Here is a 25,557-nt window from a genome sequence, read left to right as displayed (position 1 = left end):
CCATGTCTTCATGCTTCATGTGTTTCAAAAAGCCTACAACACTATTGGGGCCCTGGATACTGTAAATTACTTCCAAAGAGTGAGCTGTGCAAACCTGTATAACCTGTGCAAACTTCATTTGCTGCAGCTGTCTCTTCTTAAACTTCGAGACTACACATGAAAACCTTTCTGAGTAGGGAAAAGGGCGCACACGCTAAATCAGATGCTGATGTACAACATTAGACACAGCCTTTCTCTAAGGACACACTATTATTAGGGGCATATTTACAAGTTCCTAGCTGCTCTGAAGCGTCACTTTTATTTGATGCTCCAGTGACAGTGTGCCGGCTCATGTTTACAAGGCCACGCAAAGCCACCTTGCCTGGCTTTTCATGGCCTTGTAAATATGGCACCCTTTCATGCATTTCCCTGTGTTAAAGGGGCGTTCCATGGGTGTTGCTGTGGGTGTTCCCATGCAACACCCATGGAATCTGACACATTCCCAGATTTACAAGGTTGGGAATTCACCAGATTCCTCTGCCACCCTAGGGGTGGCGGAAAAAGTGATCTAACAAGAAGAAATATCTTTATTTCTCCTCCTTTTTTCCTCTTTTTTTGTGTGCTGCATCCTGCGGCACACATAGGAGGAAAACACCATTAATGATTGTTTAGGGGCAGGAAGGTGTGCCTTCCTTCACATAATCAGTCATTCCTGCAATGCAGGCACCCTTGCACCAAGTTACAAGGGTGTCTGCATTGGCGCTAGGCTGCCAATTGTGCACCAGCACTGAGGAAAGTATGCATAAATATAAAACATCCCTGCACTTTCCTAATGGTGAAGCTCGGCAAGATAGCTTGTGCCATACAACAACTCCCCCCCCGCCCCCCCCCCTCCAGGGAAAGGGAGGGCAGTACAACACTGAAAGACCAATGAGAGGCATTCTGGGCAACAGTGGTCAAAGTGCATAAAAAAAATACGGTAACTGTGATGCTGCACGCTATGGTGGTGAAGGTGAGTGAGCGTGGGAGTACAGTCAAAGGTGTGGCAAAAAAACAAAATATTCTGTGACTTTTTTCGGTCTTTCGCATTCAAATAACTACATATAAAATAAGGCACAGCATAAATGAAAATTAAATCCAAGTTATGTTAATCAGTGAGAAATGCACTTTTATGCATTATGAAACCTCTATTAGTTAATGCACACCATCAGAGAGCCACATAACCAAATCCTGGTTGGTGGAGTGGAGGCTAGTGACTTAGACATGTTTAGTGGGACAAGGTCCCCCTCTGTGCCAGAAAGCACTGTGATACAAGGACCCACTCTGTGACAGTAAGCACTGTGAAGATGTAAGTCTTTATTTTAAACATATGTTACACACAGTATAGGATAGGCTGCTATAAAATGCAAAAAGGTTTAAGATAAAAGAGTGCCTCCAAAATATAGAATTTAGTAATGCCCAGAACCTGCATAGTGCACATTTTTTATAACTGTTTCTTAAAAACACACTCTTCATTCTCAGTTTGGCTGGTAGCTTCCTTATAATAACTCTCGAAAAGAATAAATGTATGTCATCACAAATGTTCAAATGATTCCTTCAGCTAAAGCCAATATTGCCATCCAAGCACCATTTACAGTTGCAGAATAATCATTTGCAATATTTACATTTCGTTAAGCAAGCTGATGCCCTAGCAAGAAGGCTTGTTTAGCTGTCTGTCCTGCCCTGGGTTTCACAGCACAGGAGGCTCTCTGCCTTACACTGCAGCAAAAGCATTTCAGCTATCGGAATTAACCGTCCCAGGATGGTTATCTTTTCACAAAAAGTAGGGAATCTGTTTTTCTAAAATTAAAAAGTATGGGCACACCATGCCCCTGTGATCGCCCCCAGTTCAACCACTGGTGGGCACAAGGGGGAACCACATGAAAGCTCTGTTCATTATTCGAGCCTTCAGTGACTCATCCAGCTCAGTTCTTTAGCAGTATTAAGCACTGCTAAAGATAAACAGGTATTGGCAAAGCCAATATGTCTTGCATAGACTGTGAGCCTTTTGGCTTTGTCAGTGATTGTTTCATTATGTCATGTTTTTTGCAAAATGTTATTGTTGGGAGAGCTCCTGGGGCCTCACCGTTATATATAAAAACATTGGCTAAAAGCAAAAATATTTTTATTGGTCTCAAAAGCTAAAAACATACTTTGCCATAGTAGATCCTGGCACTTACTGGAACTACTTTGCATGAAGATGTGCCCCCTGTGAAAGAACAGAATGCAGTCACTTGCAGTGAAGTGAACCAATGACTAAACTGTTCTGACCCATTGCTCCATGCTATACGATATAGGGAGTTGAAGAAAATTATAATGACACAACAACAGACCAATGCTTCAAGACAGCTGGCTGAAAGCCACTATAAATAAGTACATTATGTATTTATTCTTAGTAAAATAAAAGGGTCTTGGCTAATGCCAGACCTACATAAACAAGCTTATGAAAAACTTACTGGGTTACTCCCTGTCCTACCAGAAGCCAAGGATCCACCAAGCAAGCAGCCCTGCAACACCCCCGGCACTAAACTATTGTCCATCCTAGAATATCATTTGCAAGGACCCCATGATATCCTGAACAGGGGAAACATCCTAAGGCTAATGAAGTTTATGCCGGAGCTTAACTTTCTGTAATCACAAGACATCATCTCAGTCGAGTTACTGCCCCCAAGGGGCACTCAGAGTTCTGAATCTGTGCTGGTAACCATTGGCTGTGCAGCACACATTCAAAATATTTTATCTAGAAAAGAGCCATTCGATTCCCAGGGCATAAGGCTTAGTGCCTTTCAGAAAATTGGCTATCCTGCGGTACTTGCAAAACATCATACAGCCCCAGTTGTGCCCAGGCAAGAGACCCACTCTGTCCTAAAAAATGCTTTGAGGTGTACCATTACCACCCTCAGTGAACGAGAGAGGGAGACAAAGGATCTACCTAGGGATGAGTGCAGCTGGCTGCTTACAGCACTAACTTGTAGGTGTTCCGACTGAATTAAGGAAATCACACCCCTTTGTGCCACTTAGCATTTATCTCTCTCCTTTTGCTCCTGGAACATCAGTGGTCTTGCTCAGAAGCAGTGGTTCACAGACCTAACAGCTTTTTTGAGCAATTTTGAAATCCAAGCCCTTCAAGGTACATGGGCTGTGACCGGCCATCCCATTACAGGCCTCCCTGAGTACAGTAAACCAGCTTTCAAAGAACATCAAAATGGGAGACTAAAAGGTGACCTGTCATTATGTATTTCTGTAAAGCTTCGGGCAAGAATTGAACCCCTAACTACACAGGAGAATTGTATACAAGTAATCAAACTCCAGAACTGCAGACCGCATCACTCTCTTCTGCTAGTCAACATTTACAATAACCTAAGTTCAAGGGAAAATGGCCAAATTAAACTAGCTTATCTTGGTCCTTTGTGTCCTGGCCAGAGACCATTCTTCATCTGACTCTTAACAGGAGACTTTAATGTGAACCTCTTTCAAGATCTCCATGAGGAAACACCTGAGAACTTGGCTGATGGTGCTTGGAACATCACAGAACAAACTAGACCTAAAGGATGCCCTCAAAATCCGTTGGGCTACTTCTGGTCTTGCAGCTCAGTAATCTGGGTTTTAAAGTTCTAAATGGAAGGCTTCTACAGGATGTTCCACCCAACAGGACAAGATCAGATAGAAAATCAAAGTCTTATCTCGATTATTCCATATGCAATGTGGAAATGTTTACCTTAGTGCAAGCTACTGTATACCCTCTGCTCCGAGAGTGACCATCATCCTCAGGTCTTTGGCTCAACACACCCCGGCCTGTCCCACCAGTAAGGAAATTCTTACGGACAACCTCAGGCATCTCAAATGGAGAGATGACACATGCGGCAAAATCATGGGCGAGTAAATAACAGCTACTGGAAAGGCTACCATCTGCAACATCTCCCTGATAGCTGAGTGGTCTAACTTCCTAAAAAATCCCACTCACAACCGCTGCCGATGCTTCACATCGGAGCTACACTAAGGCCCTCATTATGAGTTTGGCGGTCATGAGACCGCCAAACTTGCGGCGGCGGTCTAACAGCCGCGGACCCGGCAGTAAAGATTGCTGCATTATGAGTTGTGGTGTGTGGCTGGAGCCAAACCGCCACAATGCTGGCTGTCCGGCCGGTCTAGTCGGACCGCTGCGGCCAGCGGTGAGCTCCTCTGAGCTGGCAGCAGACGAAAGGCCGCTGGCTGTATCAGGAGGCAGCGAACTGCCAGATTTTTTGTGACGTTCACCCCACCACGAAAACCGTGGCTGTTAGACGCCCGGCGACAGGAATCCCCATTCCTGTTGCCGGCACATGTCCACACACATGCCGACACCCCCATCCATCCACACACTTCCAAACACCCCCCCCAACGAACACATCCATACTAACACCCCCACCTGATCTCTCACTGACATACACACACCCCCACTCACACATAATCACCCCCATTCGCATTCATTCACACCTCCAACCCCTGCATATATGCACACCCCCACCCCCTCCACACAAGCAGACATTCACACACTCCCCCTCCGCATACATTCCCACACCCCACCATCTGCACTCTTGCACACACACCCACTCACTCGCAAACTTGCACACATGCACCCCCACTCGCATGCATCCCAATACACACACCTACTCACTCGCACCCAGACACTCAACCTTCCCTCCGCATACATGCAGACACGTACCCCCAGCCGCACAGGTACATCCAGACACCCCCATTTGCTCAATAACACTCACTCAGAAACCCCCATTCGCACACATACATGCACTCAGACACCCCCATTCGCACACATACACGCACTCAGATATCCCCACCCCTCTGCATACAAAAACACACGCATTCGCACCCCGACACCCCGACACCCCTCCCCCCACTTCCATTCGGACACATACACACCCTCCAGGCACACATACATACACACACGCACTCATGGACACCCATTCTGCTACACATACACGGACATACCACACACATGCACCCAACGCCCCCTCCCCCTCTTTTCGGACAGTTCACGTACCTGTTTTGGCGAGGTGGTCGCCTGAAAGGAGATGGGTCCTGGCATCTTCCACCGCCAGCACTGCACCGCCATACAGGACACCACTTTGCCGTATTACACATCGTAATACGGCAGGTGGAGTCCTGTTGGCATGGCAATGCTGACAGTGGATTCTCCTCTCTTCCTCCGTCAGCCAGGCCGACGGGGTCAGATTACAAAGCAACTGCAAATATGGCTGTCTTCGGACCACCAACACTGGCGGTCTGTTGGCGGCAGCGGCTTCGGCAGTCTTGCAAAAAGACTGCCGGGGTCATAATGAGGGCCTAAGTCTTTCTCCACCATGGCTATTTGAAGAAAGCCAGAACCTCGCCGCAAGAGCAGCTCGAAAAAACCCTGGCAATAACGAGTTAGCAACGGCACTCAAGCAGGTGCACAACCAATATAAGCAAGCTGTCTGTGTCGAAGTAAGCCTCAGCAAGGCCTACTAGTGCAATGGGTTCGCCCTTCTCTGCACAAAGTCCTCAGACCATATAGGAAGAAGTTGGCACAGAAACTGAAATAAAAGACAAAGTTTATTAAACCTCATGAGGTGGTACTACAGTTCAAACAGCACCCTTCGGTAATGTTTGAAGTAACACACTGACCTAAGAGAGCATGGTCCTTTTTATACCCATGCAGCAGCTAAAAGAAGGTGGTACAATTATAGAAGCAAGACTTACATATATATAAGGTCATATGGAAATGCACAGTCGACAGGTAAGAGGGGCTAACAGTTTTCAAGGACTAGTTGACACATTACTGTCTGTTACTGATTACTAACAGCTGCAGATCTTACTGGGCATGTGCGAAAGTGGGAGATGCTAAATATAACTTGTCACTAGATAGATTTTCAAGAGTAGTTAACAGAAAGGTAGGACAGAGCACATGGCGAGCACATGGCAGAGAAAATGGCTGCCATGAATACAAAATGGATTCCGCGAAATGTTCACAATAGTTGCTAAATACAAGATGTCTTCTGCTAATGCTTAATCCAATCGCTATTAAATTACAACAGACGACCCTTTCAGCATTAGCTGAAGACATTCGTCTTTCTGGGATAATCTAAATATTCATCTTGTATATTTATGCTCATCATTTCAGTTATTTCCTTATCTAAAATGTGTTGTGCTTTCATTTTTGTAATATTTCTTTTGGTAGGCATACAAGCAGTAACACACATGGAGCAGAACATTGGACCACACTGAATACAGATACAGCATGTGAAAAATATTGCAATCATTACACACAGGATAGTCAGTAGTTTCCAGCCCCAAGCGGAAACAAGAGCCCAAAACCATCCAGAAAAAGTCCAAGTACCAGACTCTGTGTTGATTTCTGCAGCAATTGTATGCAATTTAGATATTGCATCATATACTGAAGGTGAGTGATCTGGAATAGAAACGCAGCAACTACTACCGGTGATGCGACATGCACCACCTCGATCAGCTAATATCACATCTAGTACCATACGATTTTGGAGCGCTACAATCCTCGCAATTTGGAGCTCCTCTGTAATATTCCCAAGTGCCAGAGCTGCCTGATTGGTAACAGCTTCCACAACCCTAGTCAATTGTCTCACTTTCCTTCTGTTTAACACAGCACCCACAAAGGAGAACAACCCTAAATTAAAGTCAAAATATTGTTGCAGGCTAGTGTCAGTTTGGTCTACCTCATTTGTACTTATTGTCCTTTTATAACTATTTTTAATGATGTCATTGAACAGTTTAAAATCTCAGTGATATGATGCAGGGGCCAAAAACACAGGGGGTAATAGAAAAGATACATAACACACACCTGACCACCCAACAGGTAGTTGGTAATATCCATAGTTACCACAAACAACATATGTATTATGTGAAGCTGTAAAACTACTATTATTTACACCCTCAGTAGTTAAAATCAAGGTACAATCGCTTATCCCTACTGGAATTCGCCCAATGCTACGTGTACATAAATCTGCTTTAGTTTTTGTAACAGAAATCACAAATTGTTCTTTCTTGTCAGAGTCTCTTATATTTGTGAAGACATATGGTATTGAAACATTGTCCGGTTGATACTCTTTCCATTGCCATTTAGTTCCTTTGGCTTGGGGATACCCATCTTTGTCTTGGTAGCATACTTTATTAAGGCGCAAAAGAAGTCCGCCCTCTGTACGTTTTCCAGATACCAAGCTTGACAAGAACCATTGTGTGAAAAAGGAAGAGGAATGAAAGTTGTTCCTCCTTTCTTTTAATGCGCAGGTATCATTCCACATACCCAACAGTTAGTAGTATTTGTAGCATTATGAGTATGATGCAACATCTGAATGAAAGTATTATTGAAGTACGATTGACGGTGCTTCTGCTCCTGATAGGGAAGCGTAAAGTAATAGTGATCCTCTGGTACTGGAGTAGTGGCAACAAAAAACTCATGAGCAGGAGCCTTCTTTTCAACAAACCAGGTGATTATTGCTATAACCACCAAAACAACAACAAACCCCATAGCACTAATGATCAGTTTGTTATTTATTTTAGCAACAGTGATAATCGACCCTTTCAGAAATTAATGAAAAACAATTGTTGGAGCTCTTATCCCTGGGCAGCCGCTGATTTCTTCACCACGGGCCAAGACTGGTGTCACTACTCTAATGCATGGCTGATCTCCCCCCCCTTGCCACATTGGCTCTCCGTTTCACTAACCCAGGGCGGTAGCTCAACCAGTTTTATCCAGCACTACGGGGTCTTTCCTCGGTCTCAAATTATATTGCGACACTCAAATAATCATATGGTCCGGGAAGAACTCCGCAGATTCGTCAGGTGATATAGCAGGGCCTTTCTCCGTAGTCAAAGTAGAAAGATGATCGGTCAGCCCAGCAGGTTCCACCAAGGTAGGTAGCACTCTCTTGCAGTGAGTACTATGGACCCAATTCTTTCGGTTCGGCACTCAAACTGCTGTCCTTGTCGCAAGGAGCACCTGCTCTGGGCCTCGCCACCTTGGTTCCAAGCTGCTTGATCTTTCAAAGGACTTAATTATCACCTGGTCACCAGGTCGGAGTTCATGGCCTTCACCTGTAGATCTGTCAGAAAGTGCTTCTAGAACCTGTTGATGAATAGAAACCAAGTTGTCGGTTAACTGTGCCAAATAATCATTTATCAGGACACACGGTACATCATATACAGAATTTGGTTTAGGAACTCCCCAAATGTTCATTGGCCTTCCAAACACTACTTCATAGGGAGTAAGGCCAATTCGAGAGTGTGGCACAAACCTAATAGACAATAATGCCAACGGCAATGCATCTGGCCAAGTTAAGGATGTGGAAGCCTGTATCTTCGCTAACTTCAAAGTAGCATTATACCTTTCCACCAACCCTGCTGATTGTGGGTGGAAAACCGCATGGAACTTCTGTTTGATCCCTAATCCTTTCAGGACATACTTAATAACTTCCCCAACAAAATGAGGTCTGTTATCATTCCATAAAAGTCTGCAAACACCAAATCTAGGGAAACATTCTTTCAAAAGCACCTTCGCTGTGGTAATGGCAGTATTATCCTTTGTGGGGTACGCCTCTATCCATTTACTGAAGGCACATACCACCACCAAGACATACTTTAAATTGTTGCAGCGTTCAAGCTGAATATAATCCATTTGTAGAACTTCAAAAGGTGCAGTTGGTGGAGCAAACCCTCCCGCAGGAGTTCGTGTCCCTTTTCCAGGATTGTATTGTAAACAGATCAAACAAGACTGTACTACTCTCTTAGCTGTACTGGAAATTTCTGGATGCTCCCAAACGTGCGTAAGCAACTTCGTTGTTGTTGAAGCTCCAACATGTGACAGCCCATGTGCCATCTGAACCATAGGTTGTACAAAAGCTATAGGCAATTTCCATTTATCCATCTGCTTATCCCGCCAACAGCCCTCATCATCCAATTCTCCTTCTTCAGACCATTGCTCACGTTCTTTCACAGAAGCAGATTTCTGTATATCTAATACATCTTCTCTAGCATTATGCCAACGTTCAGCTTGTGACTTCACTACATACATAGAAGTAGTACTTCGCTGCATCGCAGTCTCACGTGCTATGCGGTCCGCAAGGGCATTACCTTGCCCTATCTTATCGGTCACTTGCTTGTGTGCACTATATTTCACAATAGCTAGTTTCTTTGGATAGGTCAATGCAGTCAAGAGGTTATGCACTAATTCTCCGTGCATTATCTGCATCCCGTGGGATGTGAGAAAGCCTCTCTCCTTCCAAAGCAAACCAAAATCATGAGCCACTCCAAAAGCATAGAGGCTGTCTGTATAAATGTTCACACATAAGTCAGTACTAAGCTCACATGCTCGTGTCCAAGCTATTAGTTCAGCTGCTTGAGCTGACTTCTGTGGTATACGAGCTGTCTCCACTACCGTGTGTATTGTGGTGATTGCATATGCAGCTGAGGTCGCACCGTCTGGCAACTTCAAACAAGACCCATCAACCCACAATTCCCCGTCTACATCTGGAAGGGGCGTATCTTGTAAATCAATACGACCCTTTGTCATTTCTTCGGTAAGGAATATACAATCATGAGTTTCTTGTGACTGAGGCTGAGTCACCGGATATGGCAACAAAGTGGCTGGATTTAGTGTTGCACATCTCTTCAGTGTAATGTGAGGAGCCAGCAATGTCAATTCATGTCCTGTCAGGCGAGCGCTAGTTAAATGTTGTGTCTTTGTTTGATTTAAAAGAGCATCAACCGCATGGGGTACCAACACCAACAGCTTATGTGACAAAACTATCCCTTCAATCTGACGTATTGACACAGCTGTTGCGGCAACTGAACGAAAACACCCAGGCAACGCTCGAGCGACAGGATCAAGTACTGCTGAAAAATAAAAATAAAAATTGGCATGGGCACTGCAGGGGCCCCCAGGGGCCCCACGACACCCGTTACCGCCAACCAGGTTCTGGCGGTCAAAACCGCCAGAACCAGGCTGGCGGTAAGGGGGTCGGAATCCCCAAGCGCCGCCATCTCTGACTAGCTGCTGCATCAGGTTCTGGTTAAGGCCAGATCAGACTGGCCCCCGGGACCAGTGGCATTCCCCAGGCCTTTTTTAAGCAGGATATTCCTTTTTGGGCAAGTACGTTTTCCCTGCTTTTTAACTATTGTCTGAGGAGCTGAGTAATTACGGAGTCCTGGCGTGGGGCCATTATTCAACCTATTTACAAAGGAGGCTCCATATGTAATCCTTGCAGTGCAAACTGATAGTGCTTCTGGACAATGAAGCAACATTCTTTGCCAGTCTACTGCTTAAAGATCTGCAGCAGGGTGGAGTTGAGGGGCTAATTCTGAAGAACCACACAGAGTTTATTGAAAAATCTGGCACCTTGATAAATTTGTAAGCTAGATCTATGCTATCTGAAATGACAATTGGTCTGTGTCCCAAGGGGGGCACTCTAGGCAAAGTTAAAGAATTGGAACATCCCTTCAAAACTAATGGAGGCTATGATTCAGTTGCATACCAATACATGGGTCCGCATCAAACTGGGTGATGGTTGCTGTGTATCCAAAAACATCACAACCTTGTGGGGGGGGGGGGTAAAGCAGGGGTGTGTGCTAGCCCCCCTTGTCTTTATCTTGTTCATCTCCGACTTGTCCAGCAACCTTAATGCTATCAACAGCCATTGCCCCAAGATAGGAGGCAAACACATTAGCAATTTGCCTTATACAGATGATCTAGCCCTGTTTAGCTATACAAGAGTTGGGCTGTAGCGTTTTCTAAACACACTGCACTCTTATGTAATTGCCAGCTGCCTAAAGGTCAATTTAAGGAAAACTAAAATGGTAACACTAGGCAGGAAATCCAGCAAGAAGGGCTGCTGGCACTTTTACCAATGACAAGATCACGAAGGAACAGTCATACAAATAATTAGGGGTCATCACTGACGCAAAGTGCACCTGTGTCAGGCAAATGAAGGAAGTTGAAATCAAAGCCTTTGCCCTCCAGATGTCCCTCTCAAAAGTATCAAGTTGCTGTTGGGGGCAAGTCCTCTCCCTCTCATGAATGTAATAAGGGAAAAAATATTTGTCCTACAGTAGTGAATTTTTTTTCTCAAACTTTTTAAATTGATTTTAACAGTTACAAAGAAATAGATTGTAATGCAGTATTTCGAGACGCATTCGGTCTGAATTGGGCTATTGCACAACTCAGTATTGCATAGAGATTGCCTATGGAATAAATTACCTTATACATTTCACTAATCATTTGCAATGCCATATCATTCTAAAAGCAAACAGGAGCTGTACTGTAATCCACCCCCCCCCTTCACCGCTAATCAAACAGAGAAATTTGAAAAGCGGGGGAAGTGGTATAATTTGGTCCAGCCTATGATAGTTCGAACAGTACAAATCTCAAAAAAGAAAAAACTACAAAGGGGAGAAAGAAGAAAACATAAGAATCTAACAAATTTGGCATGTCGAGGTGGAGCATATAATAGTTGTTTACAATGGGTAGTGATGTGGTTATATTTTGTTGGATATTGTGTGGTGGAAGGTCTAGGTTGTGGCGATACAGCGGGTGAAGGGTCTCAAATCTGAAACATATGTAGGACTCTTGCGCGTGTGGTGCAAGAGAATAAAGGGAGGCCCACAGATAGATATTGTACCAGCGGGCCCAATATAAATTCGAAATCTTTGTGTATCTGTAATTTTGTCTGTCAAACGCTCCACGGTGATACCTTGCCAAAGGCGAGCATGCCATTGTGATAATGAAGGGGCAGTCGTTCCCTTCCAAGCTGCAGCCAGAGACATCTTAGCGACTCCCAATCAAAGCCACATGACTGATCAGTCCCCAGCTGTTTGGTGTTTGAGGGTGTGGTCCTGCAGGCCCAGTAGTGTAAATTCTGGCGAATGTGGTTGAGGGTACCCAAAGATGTCTTTCATCTGAGCAAGTATTTCAGACCAGTAAGGCCTAATTGTGGGGCAATCCCACCATATGTGACGGAAATCTCCCAGCAGGCCACAGCCTCTCCAGAATTTATCAGACTAATCTGGGAAATTCTTGTGTAGCTTAGCTGAGTGGAGGTATCAGGCATAGAGGACCTTATAGTGGGCTTCCCGTATACAAAGTGATCGATTAAATTTTGTGAGATCTCTTGCTAGGGTCCGCCATTGCTCTGTGGATATCTCCATCCCCAGGTATTGGTCGCAGAACTTCCTGTATCTTAGCGTAGGGGCTGCGCCCGAGGAGCCCAAAAGAGAATATAGGAAAGAAATGGTCCCCTTGGATCCTCCCTGCCTCCGCAAAAACGTCTCCAGCTGGAGCAGTTCCCTTGTGGCCGCTGGTCTAATCGTGGGGTTAGATACCCAGTGCATAAGTTGGTTGTAATGATATAACTCGGTTGCCGGTAGGTTGAAGTTCTGGTGACAGTTCTCAAACGTAAGGGCTTCATAGCAGTGGAACAAGTCCGAAATTGTAAGACAATCCCCTCCCTCCAGGCGTCAAAGGGACCTAGGATAAGGGCTGGCGGGAAATCTTTATTAAAGTGTAGTGGGTATGTGGGGAAGGGAAGATCATCAATTTGTGTTTAATGGTCTCCCTCATCCCATTCTTTCAATGTCGTTCTAGTTAGGGTACTCAGGTATGCGTTGGGGGCGAGTAGCCCTAGATTTCCAGAGTAAGTCCCATATTGTTTTCCCCACTATTGCTCTGTCCATATGAAGCCAGTGTTTGGCTGACTCTTGTAGTGACCATTCAGTGATCACTATAATTTGCATTGCTTTATAGTAAAGGGGGAAGTTCGGAAGTAATAACCCTCCTTTCGTTGTGGGGAGAGTCAAAAGTTTGTTTGGTAGCCCTCTTCTTCTGCCAGAGAAATTCTGTAATCATTGTTCGCAGAGTTATAAAGAACTGCCTGCCGACTTCCACTGGAAGCCATTGAAATAGGTATAGAAGACACAGCAGGACCGTCATTTTGATAACATTTATGCTGCTTAGCCAGGTTAAGTATTGGGGGGTCCATTTTGTCAAGTCTTGTTTAAGCTTGTGTGGGAGTGGGGGGTAGTTGGCCTTGTTAGGTCCTCTACCCTCGCTGTGAGGTTGACCCCTAGATAAGTAATCTCTTTTTTTGCCGTGCGAAAGGGTATATTGATGATCAATCTCCCCACGTCCCTTGGTGTGACCGTCAGGTTGAGTAGGAAGGACTTAGTGAGATTAACCTTAAATCCTGCCGCTTGCTCAAATTCCTTCAGTTCAACTTGCACTACTGGCAGCGACGCGGGGGGGAAGTCAACGTAAGGAGCACATCATCTGCAAAAAGTGAGAGTTTATGAATCAGTGGCCCAAAAGGTATGGCATGAATAGATGGGGACTCAAATTCTTGACGCAAGGGGTTCAATAATTAAAACAAACAAAAGAGGGGAAAGAGGACAACCCTGTCTCGTACCCCGCTTCAGCAAGAAGTACTCGGAGGCTAGGCTGTTGACAAGGGCTCTCGAGCAAGGGTGAGCATAGATGGCCTGTAGTTGTGTCCTAATCCTGTAACTAAACCCAAACTGTCTCAGTGTTTGAAACAGGAACCACCAGTCAACTCGGTCAAAAGCTTTTTCAGCATCGAGGGCCAAGAGTATTGCAGGTATCTTTTTCTTAGTCACTTTTTTTTTTAGGTGGATCACACGCCTAAGGTTGTCATGGGTCTCGCGACCTTTAAAAAAGCCCAACTGATCTGAATGGATCAAGTCTAGCATGAGGTCTTCAAGTCTATTAGCTAGTATTTTAGGGTATATTTTAGCGTCTAAGTTAAGTAAAGCTGTCGGCCTGTAAGAGGAACATGCTGTCAAATACTTGCTGGCTTTGGGTATTACAGTTATTAGAGCTTCACCCATCAATGGAGTGACTGCTTTCGTGTCTGCGAAGGAAATAAAGAGAGTGGTCAAATAAGGGATCAAATTGGTTCCAAAGGTTTTATTAAAATTGGCCGTCAAGCAATCTGGGCCTGGGTATTTTCTAAGTTTAAGAGAATCAATAGCCTTTTGAACCTCATCTGGTCTAAGGGGCTCGTCAACCTCTTCCTGTTGTGCCAAGGAAAGTTTAGGAAGTGTAGTGTTAGCCAGGTAGTCATGGTGCATTTGTCCAGGTCCTGGGTCTTTAGAATAAAGCACCCTGTAAAAAGCTCTCAAGGACCCTGCTTTCCCTTCTTTTGTATGAGTCAGTTTCCCTAGTGTGGTTTGAATTGGCACTATATAATCTTTTTCTTGTTTCTTACGTAGTTATCGTGCTAAATGTGTACCTACTTTGTTCCCTTTTTCGTATGTGGTCTGTCTGAGGTGCAGTAAAGTAAGGTCAGCTCTCGTTTGGTGTAAATAGCTGTAACTTTACCCCTGAGTGCCATCATCTTCCCTGGAGGGCAAGGGTATGAGTTTTTTAATGGGCTTTTTCCACTTTCAGGAGTTCTGCCGCAGTGTTAATCACCCTTTGGTCTTTTGTCTCGTAAGGGTGGTCATGAGTGATATGCATCCCCTTATCACCACTTTAAAAGCATCCAAAGTATTGGCCAGGGTGGTGTCCTGCAGGTCATTCTTTTGGAAATATTCTCTGATAGCTAGTCTAAGTTCATCACGGAGGGTGCAATCCCTTGTCAGTGGGGCCGAGAAGAACCATCTACGAAAAGCTGGTCTCGGACCTAGCCAGTCCAAGGTGACCTCTACCATTGCATGATCTGAGATCGTGATAGAGTGGATAGTGGCTGAGCAAATGTCCTGCTGTCGTGTTTGGCTAACAAATATGTAGTCTATTTGGGAATAGGTCCTATGTGAATGGGAGAAGGTGTAGTCTTTAGTGGTGGTGTGGGATACATGCCACAAGTGTAGGAGCCACAGCTGTGTGATTTCGTGCCGCAGGGAACAAGCAAATATACCTGTTTGCGACCTCTGTAGGTGGGTACTATCTAAGTCAGGGTTCCATACTAGATTGAAATCTCCCAATACTATTATCTCTCTGTGACAGGGTGGCACAATGAGGACAGATAGCCAGTGGTCAGCTGCGTTGGTAAGTTTCTTTATTTGGTATGAAATAATGCTGAACAAATGTTCGTTTGTCCTCTGTGGTTGGTTGACGGTCCTTCTGAGAATCTCTTCTTCGTCTTCTCTTTTAGGGCTCCTGGGAGGCGCATGCGGGGAAAAGAGTGAAAAAGGCACAGGTAGCTGAATTGTCCTCTGTTTAGTTCTCTTTCTTCCTCTCCCCCCCTTTTGTTTCTCCTATTCCTGGTCCTTTCTTCTTTTCTGTGCTTCAGATTCTTGTACTCGCTGACTCATTTCTTCTCCTTTTCTTTTTCTTTTATTCTCTCTCTCTATCTCTCTCTTCCTTTCGCTTATGTCTGTTTCCTTCGCCTTGTGGCTTTCGCAGCACCTAATTCATGATGGGATGATGTTATTGTGCTCCTGCGTCTCTCTTAAACCCCACCGGAGTTTGTATAGTATTGGTAATATACCTTCCTGGTTGTTTCTATCCCCTGATGTGGTTACCAGGATTACTGCAAATACACAAGTGTACCCTGAGAATTATGTCCTGGAATAATAAAAGTATCAATTCAACAACACTTTCTCCCACCCCTTTTCTCACTATGCGCCCTTTGTATTTCCCTTTTGGTACTTTCTTCCCCCCCTTCCCTCTTCCGTATGAAAGGCACGCACCTGAAGAGGCCACGCTTTCCCACAAGCGTGGCCGGAGTCAGCATTGGGCGCCTCCTGCGCAGCTGGTTCGAGGATACACGCTGTCGGGAGGGTTTCCTGACGGGTCTTCGGTCCTACTTGCAGTGCTGTCTTCCTGGTCTTCTTCTTTCTCCACTGCTAGTCTCCAGCTCCCTCGATACCACACGTCCGCATGCTTTTCTTCCGAACCGTCTCTGTTATGAAGCCAGGGCATGGCGCGAACATCCTCACTCTGTTCTATGTGCCCCGGATGTGGATGGGGGTTGGTTGAAGGACGCTCCACTTCTGGGTCAGAAGTGGCAGCAGAAGCCAGGTCGTCAAACCCTGATGGGCCCGCTTGTTGCTGTAGCGGCCCGTCACAGTCACTCTCCCTAGGAAGTGGCTGATAGAGCCACGCGTCACCAGGTTACCTGGACAGGTAATCAGCATTGAGTAGGCGCGATCCTGGGGAATGAAGAACCTGGAAGGAGAAAGACTGCAGTGAGAGGAACCACCGAAGAACCCATGCATTAGTGTCTTTATGGTGGGCTAGCCAGGTCAAAGGAGCATGGTCCGTGATTGATGTAAAAGGCCGCCCGGCCAAATAATAACGCAGGGCCTCCACAGTCCACTTGATCGCCAAACATTCCTTCTCAAGGGTTGGATAGTGGCGTTCCCTGGGTAATAGCTTACGACTGATGTACACAACAGGATGTAGGGACCCCTCTTCATCTGCCTGTGACAGCACAGCCCCCAGGCCTACATCAGAGGCATCAGTTTGAACGAAAAAAGGTTTATTGAAGTCTGGACAACAGAGCACCGGTTCTGAGATTAGGAGGGATTTGAGCAATTCGAAACTCTGCTTTTCTTGGGGAGAGATATTAGACAAGCGGTTTGACTTGGATTTCCCTAATAAGTCAGTGAGGGGTCCAGCGAGTGTGGAAAACCGGGGAATAAATCTGCGGTAATACCCTACCATGCCTAAGAAGGCTCGGACGTCTTTCTTATGACGGGGAAGAGGTAGGTGGTTAATAGCTTGGACCTTCTCCACTTGGGGTCGAACTCGCCCTACCCCTTTAACATAGCCCAGATATTTGATGGCAGTATGACCCAATTTACATTTTTGAGGGTTTGCGGTGAGATTGGCGTGCCATAATGCGTGTATCACTTGATGTAAGTGCTCAAGATGTTCCTCCCAAGTGGCGCTATAGACCACGATATCCTCCAGATATGCAGCGGCATAATTCTGGAATGGCCTAAGGATCATATCAATCAGATGCTGAAAGGTTGCAGGTGCCCCATGGAGTCCAAAAGGTAATACGGTAAACTGATAAAGACCAGAGGGAGTGGAAAATGCTGTCTTCTCCCGGTCTTCCATTCTGAGTGGATTTTGCCAATACACTTTTGTCAAATCAAGGTGGACATATATGTGGCCTGGCCTAACCGTTCCAAGAGTTCATCTGTGCAGGGCATAGGATAGGAGTCGAAGTGGGACACTGCGTTGACTTGCTTAAAGTAAATATAGAATCTGGTGCTCCCATCCGGTTTTGGCACTAGGACGACAGGAGAACCCCAGGGACTGGATGATGGCTCAATTATACCTGCATCTAACATGGTTTTCACCTCTTGTTCTACCACCTGTCGTTTGGCTTCGGGAATCCTCTACGGCCATTGTCGAACTACTTTATCGCCAATCGTACGAATGGGGCGTTGAATTAATGAAGTTCGGCCGGGTATTTTAGAGAACACGTCCAGGTTGGAATGAACTAGGTGTTCAAGCTGCTTCTGTTGCTCGGGGTTTAAGGAGTTATTTATCTGGGGTATGGGGTGTTCTCCCTGACCACTAACTGGAGATGATACAAGTGTATTTCGTGATCGCCTTCTGTCGTGATGTACATGGATGTGTGTGACTCTCTCTGATTGTACAATTTTTTTAACAGATTAATATGATAGATTTGTTCTCTACCTGTTCCCCTTGGTATCTTGATTTTATAGGTTGTTGGGTTCACTTGTTCTAATACATTATATGGACCTTGCCAACGTGCCAACAGTTTATTCTCACTGGTGGGTAATGATACCAGTACTTTATCTCCTACTTTTAGTTTTCGAGAAGTACTTTGTACCTCATAGTGTGCTTTCTGTTTGGCCTGTGCTTCCCTTAATGTACTGTGGGCTTCTTCCCACAAGGAATGTAGGTTATCTCTAAGATCTTTGGTATAGGTTAAAAGATCCTTTTCCTCATCTTCAGACTACTCCCACTGTTCTGCTAACATCTCGAGTAGGGTATGAGGTTGTCTACCGAACAATAACTCAAAGGGGCTGTGACTGATAGATGACTGTATATGGGTACGCAAGGCATAGATGACTAAGGGTAACTTCTTTTACAGTCCCTCCCCGACTCACTAATTACTTTTCGTAACAATGTCTTGATGGTTTAGTTGTAGCGTTCGACTAAACCGTCCGTCTGTGGATGGTATACCGACGTACGTATATGTTTTACTCCCAGGGTATGACATATCTCAGCCATGAGTCGGGACATCAAAGGGGTCCCTTGATCAGTAAGGATTTCTTTAGGAAATCCTACTCATGAGAAAAAATCGATCATAACCTGAGCTATGGTTTTGGTGTTCATGCTGGTTATAGGAGTAGCCTCCGGATATCTTGTAGCATAATCGACTAACACCAACAAATATTGGTGGCCTCTGCTGGACGGGGTCAAAAGTCCGACGAGATCTAGTCCCACCCGGGTAAACGGTGTTTCTATTATGGGCAGGGATTGTAGGGGAACCGATCGGTGAGGGGATGGGTTTATGATTTGACATTTCGGACACTCCTGACAATGTTTCCTTATGTCCCTGTATATTCCTGGCCAATAGAACCTTTTTAGTATCACAGCCTTGGTTTTTTCCCTTCCCAAGTGCCCTTCCCCAGTATCCCTGTGGGCCAAGTGGAGCACCTGTTCTCTATATGATTGAGGTACTACTAACTGAGGGGCTTTTTCAGGAGTATTAGGACAGATTCGATACAGCAGGTCGTTGGTCATGGCAAATGTTGGACCTACCGAGAGCTCTGTGGGAGCTAAGGCATGTTGCCAGGTGTGCTTCAGGGTTGGATCTTCCCTTTGGGCCTGTCGAAAACTACTGGCTGCTGTCAGTACCGCAGTGGGTGTATCATCGGGAGGGTGGAATGGTCCTTTTCTGTAGTTATAATGGTATTGCCTCTGTTCTCTCCTTTTCTTTTTACTGAGTCTCTGCCTGAGCTGGGGTTCCTCTATGTCGATGGAACCAAAGGGCGCCTCCTCCCACCAGGTATCGGCTACGTGATCCCGAGTAGTATTAGCTAACAGGTGAGCAAAACCCTCATAGTCCGTTCCAATAATCATGTCTTCGCCCAGTTTAGGGATAACACCCACGGATAGGCATTCTTCTTGGTCCCTCCAATTTATGTAGACTGTGGCTACGGGATAGTGTTTCTGATCTCTATGAACACAAGTGATAAGGACTTGAGTGTGTGGAATCCATTGCTCTGGGCGTACATGATCCTGTTTCACCACGCTTTGCCTACACCCAGAGTCTATCAACACCCTCAGTTTTTTACCATCGAGTCTCAGGATTGTAGTGTACTTCGTTTTATTGCATCCAGACCACAGGACGCGTCCCCTTGTCATACCTATTTCCATGGGTTCTTCAGGGTCCCTTTTTAAGGAGCAGTGACGGGACGATATGTCCCCTTTCAGAACAATGGAAACATTGCGGCCCGGTTAGGGCCTCCCTCGTGGACGAGGGATGTACAGGGGCTAACTTTTCAGAACCCGGACCAGTCATCTGGCAGGGCTGTATGGGTTTCCCCGCTGACAGCCGGGAAGCCGAGGGAGAGGGTTTTGCATGAGCCCCTCGGAACTCCGGCACCCGGTGGAAGGCACATGCAAGATCTATTGCTGTGCAATTGGTCAGATCCAGATGCTGTCTGACCCAGTTACGGGTGGTGGCTGGGAGGGCTTCCAAGTATTGTTTGAGTACAATGGCGTCAAACATTTCTTCCTTGGTTGTCTCAGTAGGGTGTAGCTATTTTCCCCCTGCATGATAGACACGATAATATAGAGTGCAAGGGTTTTCTTGCGACATCCATTTTGTCTGCCGAAACTTTACTCTGTAGCTTTCTTGATCTACACCAATTTGTTCCAAAATAGCCTTCTTTACTTCATTACAGGGAGTTATGCCTCCCGGGTTCACCGCCTGGTAGGCGGCCTGAAGATGGCCCGTAAGAAGGGGTGTGATGTATTGTCCCCATTTGTCCATGGGCCAATTAGCAGAACTCGCCACTCATTCAAAATTGGTGGAAAATGAGTCAGGATCCTAATTTTCCTGATATTTCTGAAGGACGTTACTCGGGACATTAGGGTGTACCTTGGTATGTGCGATGGTATCGGTTAATGTGCCCAACGTGGTTTCATGTACCAGTTGGTTATTCGCCATGATTGGGGCCAGGATTTTCAGGGAGGTCTGCAGAGCCTCCCTTTCCTCCTTGGCTTCTTTCAACTGCTCCTCCATACCAATTGGAGGTGTCTCTGCCCTTCTGCCAACTGGGCTATCATGTTGGCGAGAGTAGGTTTCTCTTCCATTGCGGTCCCTGTTTGTTGTGGGCTTTGCTGGTGATAGATCCCACTTGTGACAGGGTGGCACAATGAGGACAGATAGCCAGTGGTCAGATGCGTTGGTAAGTTTCTTTATTTGGTATGAAATAATGCTGAACAAATGTTCGTTTGTCCTCTGTGGTTGATTGCCTGTCCTTCTGAGAATCTCTTCTTTGTCTTCTCTTTTAGGGCTCCCGGGAGCCGCATGTGGGAAAAAGAGTGAAAAAGGCACAGGTAAGTGAATTGTCCTCTGTTTAGTTCCCTTTCTTCTCTTTCCCCCCACCCCCCTTTTGTTTCTCCTATCCCTGGTCCTGTCTTCTTTTCTGTGCTTCAGATTCTTGTACTCGCTGTCTCCTTTCTTCTCCTTTTCTTTTTCTTTTATTCTCTCTCTCTGTCTCTCTCTTCCTTTCACTTATGTCTGTTTCCTTCACCTTGTAGCTGTCTCAGCCCCTTATTCGTGATGGGATGATGTTATTGTGCTCCTGCGTCTCTCTTAAACCCCACCGGAGTCTGTATAGTATTGGTAATATACCTTCCTGGTTGTCTCTATCGCCTGATGTGGTTACCAGGATTACGGCAAATACACAAGTGTACCCTGAGAATTATGTCTGGAATAATACAAGTATCAATTCAACAACACTTTCTCCCACCCCTTTTCTCACTATGCGCCCTTGTATTTCCCTTTCGGTGCTTCCCCCCCCACCCCTCCCTCTTCCCTATGAGAGGCACGCACCTGAAGAGGCCATGCTTTTCCCGCTGGTTCGAGGATACACGCTGTCGGGAGGGTTTCCTGTCGGGTCTTCGGTCCTACTTGCAGCGCTGTCTTCCTGGTCTTCTTCTTTCTCCACCGCGAGTCTCCAGCTCCCTCGATGCCACACGTCTGCTCGCTTTTCTTCCGAACCGTCTGTGTTATGAAGCCGGGGCATGACGCGAAAGTTCTCACTCTGTTCTATGTGCCATGGATGTGGATGGGGATTGGTTGAAGGACGCTGCACTTCCGGGTCAGAAGTGACAGCAGAAGCCAGGTCGTCGAACCCCGACGGGCCCGCTTGTTGCTGTAGCAGCCCGTCACACTCTCCCTCTGCAAACCTCGCTATCTGACTGAGAAAAGCAGTTAGGAATTCTGTCTGGTGCACATTTGGCACATAGATCACAGCTGTTGTACAGCAACGGCCCGCATGGTTCCCTACACCATCAACAGCCTTCCCTCTTTATCTGTCCTGACCTGGGATGTGTGAAATGTAAGAGAGGAATGGTACTTCAAGGCAACACCATTACGTTTAGATGTGGCTGACAATCTATAAATCAAGGGATGAGTTTTATGTTTTAACCTGTGGTCCCAGTTTTTTTCTTGTGAGTTTCCTGTAGGGCCACTCTGTCAAACCTACGATCCAGGATATATATCCAAAATTTAGTTTGTTTATGGGGGGAGAGGAGGTCTTTCATGTTCCAGGTACCTACAGTAACTGTCATTGGTAGGGGAAAGGTCTTCCTTCTAAATTGTAGTGGGCCTGCAATTTATGAATTGGGACAGTGGGCCGATCCCACCCAGTGCCTCCGCCCCTTGCTCCTCCCTCTGCACCAAACCACCCCCTGCCTTTTCATCCCTCCGCACCAGACATGCCATATTACACCATATAAAACTTAATAACTGTAAAATACTTAGGAGACAAAGCTCCTCACAAACAAATAAGTTTATCCTTTGTGACATGTTTCTGGGGACTTTCGGTCCAGTTCCGCTTGTTCACTCCATAGAACCAAATAGATGCTTAACAAGACACAGGTTGCAGTTTATGGGGACATTCAAGGACTAGAGGCGGTCTATATTATTAATCTGATAGCAATAGCTATGTGGGTCCAACTCTCCCTCCAAGAAGCTCCCTGGTCAGATCCACTCCTTGCAGTTCTGTTTCTAGCCGGTTGGAGTTGATGTTCCCCTCTGGGCTACCCTCTAGCTCTGGATGTCACGAGAGAACTATCTCCCGAATTTTTACTTGCCCAACTGTCGTCCCTTACGTGCTCTTGCCACTGTCCGCTTGTTGTTGCGCGTGCCTGATCCGTAGGTCGGTTGTTCCTTGTTTCAGTTTCTTCACTGGTGTTTGGGATATTGATCCCTAGATGAGTCACCACTTCCTCCAGGTCCGTAAAGTGGTGTGACTTATTGTGGAGCTCGAAGGCTATGCCGAATGGATATGTCCATCTATACCTTACCCGTTCCTTTCTCAGAGTTCATGACAGCCTTGAATCGCATTCTCCTCATCAGAGTGGCGGGCATTACATCTTGAAATAATGAGCAAGAAGCTCCCTGGAAGGAGACCGAGTCTCGTTTGCGGGCGTCTAGGAGGATCTTTTCTTTGGGTGTAACTTGGCTAAGATGTCCCTGACTCAGCTACCATCTCTTATTCTCTTTAGGCCTACCTTGTGGACCCGCACCAGTTTCACTCTGGATGGTATTCTCCTAGCAGGTTTCAGAATAGCCTCACCACGAATGCCTCCAAGTCCGTCCCCTCGGCTCCTTCCTCCAGGCCTTTAATTCGGATGTTATCTCGCTGAGAACGTTTTTCCAAATCTTCTCACTTGAGGATAGCTATCTGTAGTTGGTTGCAAATCTGTTTGGTATCATTTTCTAGTGGGACCACGCGCTTATCGAGTTCTATGTACTTAGGTTCCAGGTCTAAGGTTTGCGACCCAGTTGCATCAATGTTTGGAGTGAGGACAGTCAGGCCTTCATATCTGCCTTCAGTGTATCTAGAGATGCAGTGAGATCTGTACGTAGTTCCTCCCTGAGTTCCGTTTTAAAGTCTCTGCGTGAGGTTAGAAAGTCCTCTTTTGTCAGTGCCATTTTGTTCCCAGTAGCTTATTAGGTCTGCTCTGGTGACTGGGTGAAGTAACCAGTGACTTAATTTGACTGGCTTTACTTCGGTGGCATAGAGGCTGTTGGGTTCGGGTGTTCTTCACTGTTGACTATCTAGTCCCCGGTAGCCGCTGCGAAGACCTTTCTTCAGCTTAAGACAAATTTCAAATGGGGCATTTGCTCTGTTGCGCTTTTCCCTTTGGTTCAAAGGCTCCTGGGGGGTTCTCTTTTCAGGTTAGCTGTCTTTGATCCCCATCTCGGGGTCGTTCGGGGATCGCAGGCTCCTCCAGGCGTGTGGGGACCTGGTGGTCTCTTTAGGTAAAACACCTAAGTCTGGATCTTAGAGACAGGCGATGGAGTTGCAGAGTGACTACAGCAGGTCGCTCTATTTTCCAAGGATGTCTGGACAACTTTCCCCATGTGAAAGATTTTCCCCAGCGTCTCCTTTATGCCCGTCTTTAGCCTACTCGATTGCCCCTCTGGGCATCCGCCATGTTAGGGTCAGACACGCTCGTAACGCTCCGTCTCTCCCCACCTGCTCGACTCCTTATCGTCACTTTGCGTAGTCTTCACCACTCCAGGTCTGGGTCATCTGTCCCTTGCGTCGGCTGTCGATTCACTGCTGTTTTCTGTTCTCTCATGCTCAACTCGTCTTCGTGCCTGCCATTCCGCAAGTACGGCCTGTGGCCGGTTTGGGCCTCAGTCTCTCATTATCCCCTCTGGAAGCTTTTCGGGCTATTGAAGGCCCCCCTGATCTTCCACTTACTGTTCCCAGTCTTCGGGGGGGGGGGGGACACACATTTGTTTTATAGAAGGAGCCTGTGTCTTCGTTTTAGCAGTGTAATGCGGAGCTGCTGTGAATCACGCCCAGGCCGCCATGATGGTTGGCCAGGCCCCCAGTAGTGAAAATTTACTAGGGAGGGATTGTAAACTCCTGAATAAATATGTCACGAAGATATACAAGTTTGCCCTTCGCTTGCTGAGATCTTCCTCAGCTGCTCAGATCTGGCTGGAATTTGCCTTCCTCGAACAGCAGGTAGTTAGAGCATGAGCTTTCTTAAATCTCTGCCACAAATTCAGACTCACCAAGAAAGGATGTCTAGAGGCCCTATTGTGGGGTGAGATTCAAACTGATGGCTCTTGACAGCTTCAACATCTGTACTTTGAGGTTTACCTTTATTACTTGAACTTTAAAGAGCTTTGGGTCTCTAACATGTGTCAAAATGCCATTAAGAAATGTATTAAAAAGTCTGTGCACTTCCTTTCTCGTCAGGCTGACATGGACGATTTAGCAAAGCGTGCGCATGGGTGGTCGGTCATCAAATCCTATCATCAAGTGCTTCCCTCAACCTATCTGTCCTGCATGTATTCAAAACACAAAAAACTAAGAATCATGGCCCTCAGACTTGGGGACTGGCCATTCCTAAAACATTTAGCTAGGTGGAGCTGGCTTTAGGAATCAATAACGTGCAGGGGATGTGTTCTGTATGATGAATCCTTTGAACACATCGTCTGCAGCTGCCCTGCTTTATTTGAGGAAAGAAAACCTCTCCTGAAGCAAGAATGGAAGAAACTGGGCATTCGCTCATGCTGGCAGGCCATTATTGATGCCCATAACCCTGATAACATTGGTTTTAATATTTTGTTGGTTAAGTTTGTAGATTTAGCAGCTGACAAACCCTGCCTTCTGGGCGCCCCACTGAGCAGTATCAGCCTGAGCCCCTAATTGGACTGCCCACTGGAGCCACCTCCTTAAAAGCTCTTATTTTTTCTGAATCATGGGTAAGTTTAAGAAACTGCTGTGAATGCTCTGGATTGCAGTGACACCTTTTTATGTGCGAGCGCAAAGCGCTCCGTCCATTCTGTAATCTCTCGTTGGGCTTCAAACCACGTCCGTGTCACGTCAGTCACTTACATTGGTTTGTGGGCTTGCCTTTTAAAATCCGCTTGCTTTCATTTGTGAAAGACATGCATACCTCATGCCTTTGCCGGTGTTTAGCCGGCAGTGGCGGCTGGTGTTCAAGGACTAAGGGGCTGCGCCCCTAGCCTTTTCTGGCCTCTCTAGTGAAGCATAAATTTAATTACATGATGAAAGTAAAACATTTTCTGCACAAAAGTTTCGGAGTGAAAGTTGTGCACTTTGAAAAGCCCCACTGAGCCTGCGTCAGTATGTGGCTGAAAGCTGCACAGTAGGGCTGACAGGGCATGCCCACGCAAAGCCCTTATGTTTTCTCAGAAGGCAGTGACGTCCCTGGCTTATCTCCTCCTCCACCAGAAGCCCTGATTGTAAACAGCTTGGAGCGTTTTTTGTTCAGCCCGGGTTTCTGAAAACTTCATGTCACTCCAATAT

General features: G+C 46.1%; 1 protein-coding gene across 8 annotated transcripts in view; it reads left to right on the top strand.

The window, feature by feature from the left end:
- FTCDNL1 (formiminotransferase cyclodeaminase N-terminal like) overlaps nt 1-25,557 on the top strand; it is a 534,412-nt gene that overhangs the window by 5,044 nt on the left and 503,811 nt on the right. For 5 of the 8 annotated variants that reach the window (XM_069225764.1, XM_069225763.1, XM_069225765.1 and 2 more), the window contains exons 2-4: nt 15,038-15,079; nt 15,186-15,230; nt 20,543-20,587. In XM_069225764.1, coding sequence (XP_069081865.1) covers nt 15,047-15,079; nt 15,186-15,230; nt 20,543-20,587 — 123 coding nt within the window. In that variant the 5' untranslated portion in view covers nt 15,038-15,046. The remainder of the gene's footprint in view (nt 1-15,037; nt 15,080-15,185; nt 15,231-20,542; nt 20,588-25,557) is intronic. The other 3 variants (XM_069225760.1, XM_069225759.1, XM_069225761.1) reach the window with 2 other exon arrangements.

This window comes from Pleurodeles waltl, chromosome 3_1 (genome assembly GCF_031143425.1).
Source record: "Pleurodeles waltl isolate 20211129_DDA chromosome 3_1, aPleWal1.hap1.20221129, whole genome shotgun sequence".
NCBI classification, from domain to species: domain Eukaryota; kingdom Metazoa; phylum Chordata; class Amphibia; order Caudata; family Salamandridae; genus Pleurodeles; species Pleurodeles waltl.
This window is presented reverse-complemented; position numbering and strand designations above follow the sequence as displayed.